General features: G+C 45.3%; 1 protein-coding gene across 10 annotated transcripts in view; it reads right to left on the bottom strand.

Annotated features, from left to right (window-relative positions):
• Positions 1-15,393, bottom strand: part of MTUS2 (microtubule associated scaffold protein 2) — a 566,317-nt gene that overhangs the window by 55,264 nt on the left and 495,660 nt on the right. For 9 of the 10 annotated variants that reach the window (XM_042990845.1, XM_042990774.1, XM_042990765.1 and 6 more), the window contains one exon: positions 1,668-1,734. In XM_042990845.1, the coding sequence (XP_042846779.1) occupies positions 1,668-1,734 (67 nt within the window). Of the gene's footprint in view, positions 1-1,667; positions 1,735-12,513; positions 12,880-15,393 lie in introns of those variants that run through there. The other variant, XM_042990937.1, reaches the window with a different exon arrangement.

The raw sequence follows: 15,393 nt of genomic DNA, 5'->3' as shown, positions 1-15,393 counted from the left end.
CAGAACCATTCACTCTCAGAACAATCTAAAAACTCATCCATTTGGGATGCCTGGGTGGCTCAGTCGGTTAAGCGTCTGACACTTGATTTCAGGTCAGGTCACGATCTCACGGACATGAGATCAAGCCCCACATTGGGCTCCGCACTGAGCACGGAGCCTGCTTAAGATTCTGTCTCCCTCTCCCTCTGCCTGCATTTGTGCTCTCTCAAAACAAAACAAAACAAAACAAAACAAAACAAAACAAAACCAGCTTAAAAACCCATTCATTTCACGCACACTCGTGGCCCTTGGCTTCCCAAGAGCTTCTCTATAAGTTCTGCCATTGCTGCTCTTGGCAGACCTCTCTCGGGAAACCTACACCTGGGTTCATGCACTGGGTTCCTCATCCGGGGATGGCCAGGGGCACGGGGCCACCTTGCTGCTCCGGACCACTCATAGGTGAGGCTGAGAAGGAGGGACCGTTATTTACTGCTTTCCCCCAGGGGCCTTAGAGGGGAGAAAAGCCCACTGTTGACCTACCTCAGTGATGAAAGAAGTCACAAAACTCGCAGGGAAGGAAAAAAAAAAAACAAAAAACCTCAGTTAAACAAAAAGGAAAAAATAGAGAGGGGTGATGGGGGTACCGTGTCTGGAAATCACTCTGCAGTTCACTGCACATCCTCGGCACCCATGTTCCCCAGGGAAGTCTGGTCTTCAGCTTCCACGCCTATTCGCACGGCTATTTGCCGGAAGGACCAGCCACAGCCTCTCTGCGTGGCTGGCCGGAAGGAAAGGTGCTGTGCCACCTGCCAAGGATGGCCGGGACCGTCCAAGTCCCCTCACTCGTGGAGGGAGCCCCACCGGCACTTGGCAGGCTGCCCCCAGGACCCCAATGGATGGAGGAGATACACTCATTGTAAAGAGAAGACAGCAGGCCGAGGGGAATAGGCCAGGCTGACGTTCCCTTTGCTGACTGATTCCTGAGGAAACACAGTAACGGAACCTCAAGAGAGAACTGAGATCGAGAAATTGGAACGTGGAGAATACGTGCTCTGATCTTTGGCCTAGAGTGTGGAAGCCCACCCGTCTCCATGACACCCCCCGGTCTGGGGATCATCCCATCACTTGCCAGGTCTCCATGTTCAGACTGAGCTCTACCATTTTATTGGCCAAAGGTGAGTGGGAATTTCAACACAGACCCCAGCATATTTAATCCACCCAGGCTTGTGTTTCTGGTCTTGTTCTGTATCACAGAGTGTTTCATGGCGAGGCCTGTGGTGGCAGGAAGCCTTGGAATGTCTGCAGAGATCTAGTGCAGAGAGTGCCTCATGTTACCCAGCAAAGCTGTGCTGCTTCCTTGGGAGCTCTGCCTGCCCGGGGGTACCGAGACGGAGGGGCTGTGGTCACAGCTCACAACGCAGACGGATGTATGTGCCGCCATCTGCGAAGAGCGGAGTCGAGGCCAGATTAGTGAACTGTTACGAAGCTGTCTTTGTAACAACAGAGCTGTAAAAATTATGGCTCCCTGCAAGGCCACACCAACGCACCACTGTGCTGGGTGAGATGCTTCATTTTTCCAGGCAGCTCTGCCCTGGCTGATTACGTGAGACGTAACTGCTTTTGTTGCACATTCACAGGTATCAGGAAAAGACATTCTTGGCGTTCCTCATTTTCCATGCCCTACTTACCAACTTCATCCCTGACGTTTGCAAGTTCGATTGACAGCTCTTTTTCTTTCACAAGGGCACTTTCATTCTGAAAAAAAACAAAACGGATACCGAGAGTCCCCTAGTTTTACGCCAGATAAGCCCCTGTGACATGTTTAATTAATGAATCATATTAAGCAAATATTTATGAGTCTAGCCCTTAAGGAGATAATTTTCTCATTATATAAGCATAGAAAAAAAAATTACAAAGCCAAGTCCGACTCATTCATTTGTATCACATTCAAATCACAAAGCTCGCAATCTAATAATAATACCCCACTCGCGCTTTTCACTCTACTGCACCGTTTACACATCAACCTACAATCCCTTCTTTGCACGTCTATGCCCTGCATGGTAATCAGCTGTTATGTATTATTACACACCGCTAATTATTATCACTAGTATGAGATTTTTGAGCATGAAAACATCCACACCACCTTCTTCTGACGGGCGAATGCTAATTTTACCAACTGTCTCCTTACACGTACCCTTCTGTCCATATGTACGTGGTCGGCTACCGAATAAGTAACGAGCAGAAAGCTTAACGTGAAACATTTTTTTTTTTGTAATGAGATCAACACCAAAACTTAAGGTTTCCAAGTTTTTTTGTTCCACTGTGTGCATCACTAGAAGGAACAAGACGAAAAGTCCCACGTGAGGTACTATTAAGGGCAAAGGACACCCTTTGTAACCACACAGCCCGAGTTGTTTTCAGATCATATGTATTCTATGACATGAAACCGAGAGGTACCTGAAGATATGCTGACTTTGTAATCTGGGTTGAGTCACCAGAAATAGCTACATTTGTTATGATTTTATTGTGACTAATAATAACTAGAAAAGGTGTGCTATATCAGTTCTCTTCCCATTAGAGATACCAAAAATGTAGGCCTTCAAAGAAAGTCTCTTCATTCGGTTAGAATGTGCTCCCAAAGCAAACATTTCCAAAAAGGGAGTTGAAGCTAAAAATTGTACCAGATCTCTAGCGTGAATATCATCAGGGTCTTGTGAATGTTCTTTCTTGATTAACCTCCTTTGACTTTGATTACAGCACCTCCAAAGAACCTGTTAACCTACCTCAAGGATGAAAGAAGTCACGAAACTCCCCATGAAGAGAAAAAACTCAATTAAAAAAAAAGGAAAAAATGGGGGCGGGGTGGTGGTAACACGCAGATCTAGGTAACACGTGTGCTACTTTGGGTTGATGGGACGGACGGTCTCAGGTCATCCAACGGGCATTTGCTACACAATGTCATAATTTCATAGTATCCAAATAAAACTCTATTTGTGTGATACACTGACAGCTATTTTAGTCACGGGCATCAACAGGGATTAGCTCATGGTTCTTTTAAGAATAATGTAGCAATAACGCATCCTTTGAGGGATGGTGGGCTCTCTCCTTCCATCCCAGCCCTCCGCATCCTTGCCTTCCCTAAATCTGAAGTCTAGCAATCACACCCGAGAATAGATAGTTTCCTAATCACTAAGGGATGCTGCCTCTATGCCAGGCCCGCTGCACAGGGTTATAAAGAGGGTTGAAGAAATTAATATATGCAAAGCAATTAGTAATTAGAAGTAATATATGCAGCCTGGCACTTGGCAAGCTCTTTATGAGTGTTAGTCGTTCTTAGAAGTCTTTTCTTTCATTTTATTTGCAACTGACTAATATCCTATAGATACTAGGGTCTTATCCACATTAACGATCTAAATGTGTTTAGGAATATGGCATATTCTTATGCTCTATTCTTTGCTTTGTTTTGCTTTTTGAAAATACCTTCCTGGCTCTGCCCTGATTCTGTTCTCAGTTCGAAGTCTAGATACCGGGGGAAGCGTTCTAATCAGATAGACCACAGGGATTCCCTGCTTGCTCTAACACAGCATAATGTGGCCGGCTGACTTTCAACGTGTTACTACAAATTAAGAAAACCTGGAATTCCAGAGTGGCTAGCTTTCTGTATTCACCCTGAAAGGATCTTAAACTAGTGAAAAAATTAACTTGTTTCTCCTATCAAGAAACACCTGGCTGGCTCAGTTGGTAGAGCATGAAACTCTTGATCTCGAGGTTAAGTTCAAGCCCCACGTTGGGTGTAGAGATTACTTAAAAATATTTACATATATAAGAATAATAATTTTTAATCCTCAGTTCCTAAGCACAGCCAGAGGAGTGAAGTAAAGCTGACCCTTGACCAACATTGGTTTGAACTGGGTGTGTCCACTCCCACTCCAATTTTTTTCTTTTTTAAAAATTGTTTTAAATTTTATTTATTTTAGAGAGACATACAGCAAGAGTGGGGGAGAGGGAGAGAGAGAGAGAGAGAGAGAGAGAGAGAGAGAGGGAGCCTCATGCAGGTTCCATGCCCGGCACAGAGCCCGATGTAAGGCTTCATCCTCCCTTAACCCTAGGATCATGACCTGAGCTGAAATCAAGAGTCGGACGCTCAACCGACTGAGCCACCCAGGCGCCCCTCGAATTGTTTTCAATAAATACAGTATAGTACTGTAAATGTATCTTCTCTTCCTTGTGATTTTTTAAATAATAATTTATTTTCCCTAGTTTATTATAAGAACATAGCACATAATACGATATACAACACGTGTTAATCAACTGTTCTTAGTAAGGCTTCTGGTCCACAGTGGGTTATTCGCGGTGAAGTTTTTGGGGAGTCACAAGTTATTCACAGATTTTCTACTGTGCAGGAGTCGAGCACCCCAATCCCTGGTTCTTCAAGGGTTAACTCTACTGTACTTATCAGTCTCAAAATAGCATTATTAAAGTATTCACAGTCAGAGTGCTGACAGATGCAAAGACTTAGATGAGGGTAGGCAGTGAACAACCAGAACTTAACAAAACCCCACAAACCAACTCTGATTTCTAACATGAGCCAACGCTTCCCTCAGCTCCCAACACCCACCACCCCCACCCCGGAAAGAAGCCCTGGGCAGATGTGAACGGTGTCCTACCCAGGGATCTCCCAGATCACAGTAAATCACTCTACACTTTCCGGCCACAGGAGAATGAGATATTTGGGGAAGGAGTGGCTTGGAGGCCCAGTGAGGAGACCGTGCTGATGCTGGTAAAGATTATGGGCAACCTTCAGACCTGAATCACTGTTGTGAAAAGCTACCATTAATACTGACGGCCAGGCTGGACCCACCCATCTTCGCTTTAGGGGAGACACAAGTGAGAGAATAAAAGAAAAGGGCCAAGAAAAGAAAGGGAGCAGATGGGAAGAGAAGAGAGGTGGAAGGGGAGATAGGAAGGGGACGGGTGAGACCATAGGCCCTGCACCCTCTCCGTTCGGGGAGACAGTGACGGGGAAAGAGTGAAGGAAGACAACCCAACTCGACCTCAACCTTTTGCAAGCATAGCCTATAAGCCAACTGCAGTTTCAAACTACGGTCATCAGACGGCTTACCGAGGAAAGACTGGCTGTTAAACATCAGCAACAAACCTGAAGGCTTAAATGTCAAGGTAAACAACGAAACTCTGGTAAGGTCTAGCTAATGACAGCATTAATATTAGTGTGAACATTTCCAAACACTTCGCGAACGTGAGGCACAGCGCTGGGTAGGCCCTTTCCCTCACTTAGTCCTCCAGGTGAGGCTGTCGGGTGGGTGCTGGGTTCTATTTCCCTGCGTGGAGGATGAAACGGAAGCTCCAGGCTAAGCAAGCCGCCCGTGCACGACTGGCTGGGAAGCGGTGAAGCCAGAGTCTATACAGACACAGCCTCAGGATCCAAACTGCACCAGTTCTCAGACTGGATAGGAGCACTGATCGGTGGTCAGTGTCAGCTCCTCACCACTTTTGCAATAAAAAAAAATTCCCTGGCTGCATTCACACCCCATCCCACCGTTGGAACTACCTGCCTTTGCCCATGGTATGGATTTGTTGGCCGCACGCCAGTACATTTCCAGCATGGCCTGCCTGAGGCCGTAACTTCTGAGAGGGTAGCTGTTCAGCTTTCCCCATCAGCGATCCCTAACCCCTGTGAATCCGTTCCTCCTCCTGAAGATGCTGGCTCAGCCCAGCTCTGCTGGCTAAGGCCAGCCTGTGTGGGTTGGCGACAGTCCTTTCTTCTTAAGTGCTTCTTTTTGAAATGATACCAACCCTTCTGATTTACGAATTTTCTGCCTCAATTAAGTTACTCTTTGTTTCCTGAAAGCTAAACCAGAATGACTAGTGCTGCCCTGCAGTGGACTGAGTCAACAACGACAGGACTGCAGGAACTCTCTTCCTTAACGCAAGAAGTGAACTTCAAGGAACCTTCCATTCTCTCCTCCTGCCTCAAGTTACTCTGCCATCCATCATGGCTCAACAGATTCCAAAGGTGATCTCGCAAGGCCGTTAGGTTCCGTTGAACACACAGGAGGAAGGCGGCCCCAAAGACTCCCTCTGAAAGGGTCTCATGCCACGATTCCCCTTCGCTCCCCAACCTAAGCCAGTCCCGCGCGATGACGTGTTGGGATGACTGAAATATGAGCACGGCCCCCTCTGACGGCCCAGTGTGAGATCAGTGCTTCCCTACATGGGGAATGAGTGGAAAATTCCTAACTGGTGCCAAGCACGAGCTCCTGCTTTCACTCTAAAGGTCTAAAAATAGAACTCAGTATTAACCATCCAAACGATCCCGGTGATACAGTCCAGAAATCGCAAAGTCTAAAAGGCCATTCCTCTAAAATTACTGTTTACTCTATGACAGGCTTAACTGGAAATGGACCCTTGGAGAACATTCATCCAAGCCCCATTCCAACAGCTGTGTCTTCTTATGCACCTCTTTTATTTGGTCACGTACCTCTCTTTTGCACACTGAGTTCTCTACTCTTTTTAGCACGATACGCCGTATTCACAGATGGAATCCGAGATGAGCTATCCCCATGAAACATCCAAACTCTCCCCCTCTACCTCTAGCCCTAAACACACCGCTGCAAGTCTGGCACAGTGAAGCCTGTACTTCTCACATACGGCTCTCCACGCTAAGGTGCTCAGCGACTCTTGGCGAATGCCACCATGAATCTCTCCCAGCTACACAAACCTGGCAAAGCCTACAAACCGCTAATCATGCCATTGACTTCAAGTAACTGGATGTGTGTGGCCAAGCCCGAAGCCGGCCTGCCACACTCTGTCATTTTAACATGCTTCGTCAATGGGAGTTACCTGTTCAGCTGGTTGATGCCACCCATGAGAACTTGGTGGTGATAGGAAGTGAAAATGCCACTCTTTGTTAGCGTCACCCGCGTGATTCTACACTTGGACATGAGCTCCCTAAGCTCCCCCTCAAATCGGAAACCAAAGGAACAGACTAGTTACTATGAGACCAGAGGAAGAAGGAGCAGGAGGAAAGTGGGAGCACCCAAGGCAAGAGCCAAGAGAACTGTGACCCTAAACAGCACCTAAGGCTATTTCCGGGAACCTGTGTCACCCCCATCATATGGGCCCTTCTCTTTTCCTTGCCATGCTGCTGCCTCTGGTCTGTGATTCGCCCTGAAGGGGCACTTGATCAGCTACAAGGGGGACTGACGACAATTTTGTAAACTTCACTGCAGTTTCTAAGTGTTTTGATCAGCTCCTGCTTCCCCCCACCACATTTTTCTTTAAAAAGACACAGATATGCCCAAGATGATGTGACTTTGATATGATGAGTCAGAAGAAAGAGTGTTTGTACTGGGCCCTCAAATATTTGTTGAAAAGAAATGAATTGATAAATGGAACAGTACTCTACCGTCAAAATAGTAATTTGGCAATAAATTAATTAATTGTAATAAATAAATAAATAGACACACACACACACACACACACATTACAAAATATATACATGTAAGTCCACAGACTCCCAACAAATTTCTAATTTTTCCTATCTTTTTAGTCTGCCCTGGAGTCAATGCAGATAAAAAAAAAATTCAACTGTGCAAAGCTAGGTTTGCTTAGCTAGGCTAAGCAAAAGAACCATACAGGGAATTAAAGACGAAACCTACAGAATTCTGCTATTTGAAGAAACTTCCAGATCCTTTTTATTGTGAATTTTGGAAATTCAAAGTGAGATACATACATGCACATGAAATCACAAAGGGGTTAAGGAATTTTTCATTCTTCCTAGAAACAATATTGCTTTTCACTCATGGCTCTGTGAGTTCAGGTGAGGGTTTAATGCTACATGGCAGAACCCTGTTTTAATACGGAAATACGTTCTTTTGTATTTCAAGATGAACCAGCCACAAGGTGACACCTCCAAGGCTTCTGTGTTGTTTTCATACCACCGTTTGTGAATGCTGCGTTCAATTTCGGTATTAATACTGTGAAGCTTGGCTAGATTCATAATATAGCTCCGTGGAAAATTCCTCTGGGAGGTGGACTGACCTTTTGTTTTTCATTTCAGTTATTATGGCTTTAAGGCAGTGCTGATGGCATGCTTTGACTTCTTCAATAAGTATTATTTCTTTCACATATAATTAACACAGGCCACTGTGTTTTTCTACCAGCTTTTCTCCTCTGCAGTACAATTTAATAGAGACTGGTCAAGGCAAGTATCATTCACATTTAATATTCTTAAATACATGTCATTGTCTACTTGTATGAAAGATAAGCAGAACCACGTCTTGTTTTAAAAGAAATCAGAAGGAATAAACTCAGAGTGCATCATTCTGATCTTTTTCCTGTGCTTTTGTGATCGCAAAACATCTAGCTGCCTAAGAAGCCGCACTTAATAACTCAATGCCATAACCCACCCGGATTTTCAACTGACAACTAGAAAGGACAGAGTCTTATGGGGCCCAAGGTGAAGGAATGTGAATCCAAAGACGCAATGCTGGGAAATTCTGGATCTCAGAGTAAGCAAAACAAAGGAAGATTAGCCAGTGCCATGATTTTCAATCCATTTATTTATCACTTCAGAGGTTCTTTGACCTTCTCGGATTTTCTCTTATTACCTTCCCAAATCTATTACTGTCAGATGCCAGATGCCTGGGAGGAACAGTGAGGTGCCTTCTCCTAACTGCCACCCCCACCAAGAATTTAGAGGAAAGGTAAATAAAACCAGCCTCGAGATTAACATCAATGCAGGTTAGGTTAGGGTGGAGATATGCAAAGTAACCCATAAAGGGACGAGCAAGACTAAGTGACTTGCAGTCAAGGGAGAAAAAGGAGCCTTAGAAGACACCAAGGCAAGTGACAATCATACAGGCCTTCTCAAGTGCATTTCTAGCTAGAGGGGTGATGGGACGTGGACATATAGGCTCTGAGGCCACCGAATGCCTAAAGACCATAACTTGCTGGCTCAGATTCCATTCTTATCAAAGCCTCTTACGAAGCTAGACTTTTGACTCTAAAAAGAGATACGTATTTATCAGCCTTGTTACCATTTGTTTGTCAGTTGCATTTCTCTCTGTTAAAAAACAAGTTGGCGTTCTAGTTTACATCTAATTTATTTCTCTCAATAACTCAACATTCCTAAGAATGACTAGCTCTGGAAGGTTAAGGGCAAGGAGTTTCTGTGTGTGCAGAGCGGCCGGCTTGATCCTGGACCAGCCGAGTCCACAGGTGAACAGACTCTGAAATCCATCGGGGTGTTCCAATGGCCTCTCTGGGTCACACTTTTCCTTTCCAAAATACCTACAGAGTGAGTCTTTCCACAGATTGCCTCTCTGTTCAAATCCCAAGATGGATTTCTACTTTCTTGCAACTCAAGTTAAAAAACGTGGGTCTGGCTTTCAGCCTGGAAAATATTTCCCCACACTCCCTCTATGCTTGGATTTCCTACTGTGTTTATGCTCATCTTTCATCAAACTGGGCTAAAGTACCTTTCCTCATGCACTCCCTGCTCAGAATTGCATTCCCGCTCCTCACACAGTTCATTAAAACTCCACCCCCTTTCTCAAAGTGCGGTTCATGTTCCATTTTTTCCAAGAAACCTTGCCTAGGATTCCAGCAGGGATTTCTCCTTTCACTAGATTCCAGAAACAGGTCCGGCCAGTCCCACGTAACTTTCACACTCCAGGCTTGCACTAATGTGTTAATTGCTGTACATGTGTTATTGTTGCCTACCCCGTTTGTAATTTCTCTGGAAAAGGTGAAAGTACAACCCAAGGAATAACTGGTAACTCCACAGGTCAGGTTGTGCCCTTCGGAGAATTCTTTGATAGCCCCCATCATAACGGGGCGATAGATATTATAAACACTGTGAGTCGGCAAGAAATGTTGTCAATGAACAGGTTTTTTGAAGAGGTGAAAATACATAAAGCACAATCGCCTTTTAAAAACCATTTATTCACCTAACACATTTTCATTCATTGAATAACCCTAGACAAGATTCTGTAGTTTCCCCCAGTGAATGAATATGCTAAGAAAGCATCTCAGGTTTATATCTCTTAGCCCTATCTCTGAAACTATTACTTAAAAGTATCTTTAATTGTCCGTTGACTCTTTTCAGAACATCTTTAGCTGCACTAGAATTAAGAATGTTTTAACAGTTCACAATTAGGGTCTCAAAATTGAGTTTTTAAATCCTGTATCCATATAAACTTCTAAGGAATTCTTTTTTTTTTTTTTTTTTTTTCTTTTTCTTTTAAGGTTTATGAGGCTGGTCTGAAGTAAGCAGAAACAACTTTATCAACAATTTTATCAGGCCTCTTTCAACGTTGATGTTGGGATTGTTAGAGCTCATGAACAGACTGATGGATTTTACCGTGGGATTTAAAGGGGCTGGAGACTGGAGCGGAATCCCGTAACACTCTCCGCATCCCAGGCCTGGCCCAATAGGTGACCGCTGAATAAACAAGTGATTTTGGCATACTGCCTGTGAAGGTACCCTGAAAAGCAGACGGCTAAATAAAATAATGACTTTTTTCAATCTTAAAAAAGGAAATCCTCAATTCCTCACATGAGCACCTGTGAATTTACAGTCTCAAAACCTCCCAGGGGAATAGACTCTGAACTATGGCAAAAGACAAGTCAAGAAATGTGGGGGTACACATAATGAGAAAGCTGATATGTACACTAAATTTTCATCAGGAGAGACGAGTCTGTATTATGTTTGGAGTTTTAAAGTTGAAACATTTGAAAGTTACTTAAACATCACTCTGGCTGGAGAGATGAAGTATTACTTAGTTGTCTCCCAACATTTCCACATTCAAACATGACACAGGGATAGATAGTTACTTTCAAGAAATTGATTTGAAACAAAAAAGGAGGAGGAGTTCACTTTAAACTATATTTTCTCAAAGGTCTGCAGATTACAGCTTCTATTTCTAAAACTTCTGTACCACGACTCAGGAAGAGGAACATTATAATATTGTCGTGCATGGAGCAAATCCTTCCTTTTTATTGTAACTATGGTTACAAAGCTTCCTTCAACACCTTTTTGTGACCACTTCTCTTGAAAGAAGGCTTCATCGCTTCAGTATTGGATTTGTAGACAATTGAGTGCAAATGTTTTTTATTTCTATTTGGTAAAAGCTCATAAATGTACATATAAATATTTTAGTTCGCACTCATGGTAGTCGAAGCCAAACCCATCGAAATAGTTACTCTTATTGGAACAAAAGTACTGGGTGGGTAACTTTTAAAATATCAGTGCAATTTTCCTAGGTCAAAGTTCACAAACAGAACTGATAAGAAAGATGTTTCCAAGTGGCCTCCTTGTAATGAGCTTTATATTAAGCTATTTATTTTCCTTCACCTGGTCACATATGATACCTCAAGCTATCTATGTAGCTGCGGCCCACGTGGGTAGAAAAGAGACAATTTCAACCCCTTATTAAATCCCATTTCATGCGTCTTGGAAAAATCCAAATGTGTGTGAGAAAAAAAAAAAAAATCACAGAGACAAGATTTCCTGCCAACATATTTCTAGTAGTGAAATTAAAAGCATCCCCCAGGGGCACCTGGGTGGCTCACTGGGTGAAGCGTCCGGCTTCCGCCCAGGTCATGATCTCACAGTTTGTGAGTTCGAGCCCCGCGTCCGGCTCTTGTGCGGACAGCTCGGAGCCTGGAGCCTGCTTCGGATTCTGTGTCTTCCCCTCTCTCTGCCCCTTCCCTGCTCATGCTCAGTGTCTCTCTGTCTCTCAATAATAAATAAATGTTAAAAAAAAAAAAACACAAAAAACACATCATTCCCCCATCTCTCTGTGAGCTCACAGGCAAATGTCAAAAGCAAAGAAAGGCTTTGTGTTGGAATTGCCACACAGCTCTGGCTTGCTCCTTCCTGCTCTAGCCTCCGTTCCCTGGCTGTGAATCTTCCTTCCAGTGAAGACTTGAACACACCCTTGGCCTCTCCGGCTCCTTAAGGTTTCACCTCTCTGGGATACCCCCCTATGCCACGCAAAGAAGCGCGGCGAAGACAAGCCTACCGGTGCTTTCTTCTCTGACCCTAAGAATGTAAATGGCAAGCATGGATGCCGCTGGTAGAAACGAGTGGTAAACTTTCAGAGTTAGCAGTTGGCCAGCAGAAGCCTGCCTAGCTAAGCGAAATTCCCCGCCGGAACGTCTGGGGTTTCACGGGTACATTAAAACGCACTAAGAATATTCCAAGGCTTGCTCGGCGTTCCGGGTCTCAAGACGTTTGCGCGGAGCCCTACGGGTTTCGGGAATATGCAACAGCTGCCTGTGCGACTGGAGGGACAGGGAATTATGTAAGGCACTGCAGGGTAGGTGAGGCCGACCGTGTCTGCGGACCGCACTCACACCTCAGCACACGGGAACCAGCAAGGGCAGCCTGGGGCTCACCAACAAAGCGCACGCACACGCGAGGGAAGAGGGACAGAGGCGGCCGGCTCAGGCTTCCTCTCTGCCCTTGCAAAGGAAGGGGGGAGGAGGAGGAGAGGGAAGGCAAAGTACCGTCTTGTCCAGGCACTGAAGGCAGTTATAAGGCTTGCAGCAACCGTGGCCCATCCCGGCAGGCTGGCTGGCAACGGGCCCTCCTTCATTCAGCGTGTCAGCGGGTGACTCCTAAGGCGAGGTGACGGCTCTGGCGAGAGGGGTGCGCCGCCGGGAGCTGTCACAACTTCCATGTGGCCCCCTCGGCTACCTTATTTCTCCTAATAACTTCAGGAAGCCGCAGCCCGAGGGAACGGGAAGGAGGAGCGCGGCGCGGCGGCCGCGTTAGGATCCCGCTGCGGGGAGGGGCAGGGCGGCAGCCGGGAAGGGAGGGTCACTTTGCCACTGGAATCCTCCGATGGAGGCAAATCAGTTGCCGCAGAGCAATCGAGCATTTCCCGGGGCCGGCTCCCCCGGAGGCCGGCGAGCCCGCCCTTCCCGGGAGCCGCGCCGCTCCCACCCGCCCCGGGCGCGGCCGCGCCTCTGCGCGCCGCAGACACGCCTGGAGAGGACGCAGCAAACACAAAAGAAGAGCCCGGTCTTCCAGGAGTACCCAGGGCTGAGCACTACGGCAGGGGCCCGGGGGACTCGGCTCTGCGCGAATAGCGGCTCTCTGCGTTCCCGGCAAGTACAGACATCTACAGGGTGCAGGGCGCGGTCTTCCCTCCAGCGACTCCTGGTCTCCGGGACCGGTCGCCGCCGGGAACCCCCCCCCCCCAACATGGCTCAGTTTCAGATTCGTGGGCCACGAACAAATTTGCCCGATTCGATGAAATCTTTGTAACTGAGATAGACTCGTGAAGTCGCTGGCCCAGGCCGACACTCACAAACCACGCGAGTGGCTTAAGTAATTAAAATCGGGGTTTGGGGCACGTCTGTCTCCTGGGCGTAACAGCATAAAAGCCTTAGAGGACCTGATCTTTCCAGGCAATTCGGAATTTTTCAAACCGTTAAAAATCAAAAAGAGAAGGGGATGGAGACAAAGGTTTGTTTGTTTTTCAGAAGAGACGTGGTATCTAAAAATATATTTATGTAATCTTTTTTTTTTTAATTTTTTAATGTAATCTTAAAAGAACAAGATGCAAACGTTTAGGAGGTAACTTTGTATTTCCTGGTAACTCAAAGGGGAACTCCTGATCCTGAAATGTACCATCTGCAGAAATAAACAATCACATCTTTGCCCACGAAATTTGCCTAAGACTATGAGCAGGCAATAGTTGTAACATTAGATAATTTTACTAACTTGAGATTTCCCAAGGAGATTTTAATTAAGGAGCACAGGCTATTTCAATTGGCCTGGACAGACGACAAGGATGTTGGGTGATCAAACGTGAACAGACTGAAATGTCTGCCTGAAACTTGAAACAGTAAGCTTAAACCTTTCTTCAAAGCTGGCAGGTAAACATTGTATATCAATGATACTAAAAAAAAAAAAAAAAAAAAAAAAAAAGCTAACACGTAACTTGGAGCAATTCTTTGTTAAGGCAATATAGCTGTCCTTACCAAAATTGTATGTTTGTGTTTATTTACTTAAATTAAATTCCTATCAGAATTTTAAATGTACATCTATCTTGGGGCCCCTGGATGGCTCAGTCCACTGTATGGAAAGATGATACATTGTTGAGCGAGAACATAAAGTTTTATAAAACACAAAGCAAAACTATACCCATGTACATATTTGTATATGTCTAGAAGAAAGCTTTTGGGAAAATGCACAGTGTTCATATAAGAACATCCTACCCTTGAGGAATGGGAAATAGAAGTGAGAGAGCAAATTTCCACTTCTTTTTTTATCTTTTAAAATTTTTTAACGTTTATTTACTTTTAAGAGATAGAATGCGCGTGGGGGAGGGGCAGAGAGAGAGAGGGAGACGCAGAATCTGAAGCAGGCTCCAGGCTCTGAGCTGCCAGCACAGAGCCTGATGCGGGACTCGAACTCACAGACCTGAGCTGAAGTCGGACCTTCATCCGGCTGAGCCGGCCAGGTGCCCCTCTGCTTTTTTTTTTTTTTTTTTTTTTTTTTTTAACCCTCTTTCGAGCATGCATTACTTTTATTGTTTGAAAACAAAGTGTACTGGTGGAAGGCAGCGGGCACCGCCCAGCTCTGTCATGTCAGAGGCACTCAGCTCCCTCCCTCTCACACAGGCTTGTCCTCCTCAGCAGGGAGCCTGGGCACTCCTCTCAGAGGGAGAGAAATTCTGGGTACCCTGAGCTGAAACACCGACTGAGAGCTATTCCTGGGACTTTTGCAACCTTGGGAGAAAACCTCTATATTGCAAAACCTCCTCTATATTGTGAACCCACGTTCACAGCAGCACTGCTCACAGTGACCAAAGGTGGAAATAACCCATGTGTCCACTGACTGGTGAAGGGACAAACTAAATGTGGTACACCCATACAATGGAATATTATTCAGCCTTACAAAAGGAAGGAAATTCTGACCACATGAGCCTCGTGGACGTTAAATGAAATAAGCCAGTCACAGACAAATACTGTATGATCCTGCTTAGACGAGGTACCCAGAGCAGTCTGATCCATACAGACAGAAAGTAGGATGGTGATTACCAGGGACGGGGTGGGGTCGGGGGGGGGGGGTAGTAGGGAGGAATGGGGAATTGTTTCATGGGTACAGTTTTGGTGTTGCAAGATAAAAAGAATTGTAGAGATTGGCTGCACATAATGTGAATGTGCCGATGCCCCTGAACTTCCACTTAAATGGTTAAAATGGTCAATTTTATGTTAGGTGTATTTTAACTACAATTATACATTAAAAAAAAAAAAAAAAAGCGGTGGCTTGCATTCTCCCTGGAAACAGAAAGTCCTGGCAGTATAGGTATCTGATCTAGAAGGAACCAGGGCTCCTAGAGCCTGGTCCCAGATCTGAAGCAGGAAATATCCTAG

The sequence above is a fragment of the Panthera tigris genome, chromosome A1 (assembly GCF_018350195.1).
Source record: "Panthera tigris isolate Pti1 chromosome A1, P.tigris_Pti1_mat1.1, whole genome shotgun sequence".
NCBI classification, from domain to species: Eukaryota; Metazoa; Chordata; class Mammalia; order Carnivora; family Felidae; genus Panthera; species Panthera tigris.
This window is presented reverse-complemented; position numbering and strand designations above follow the sequence as displayed.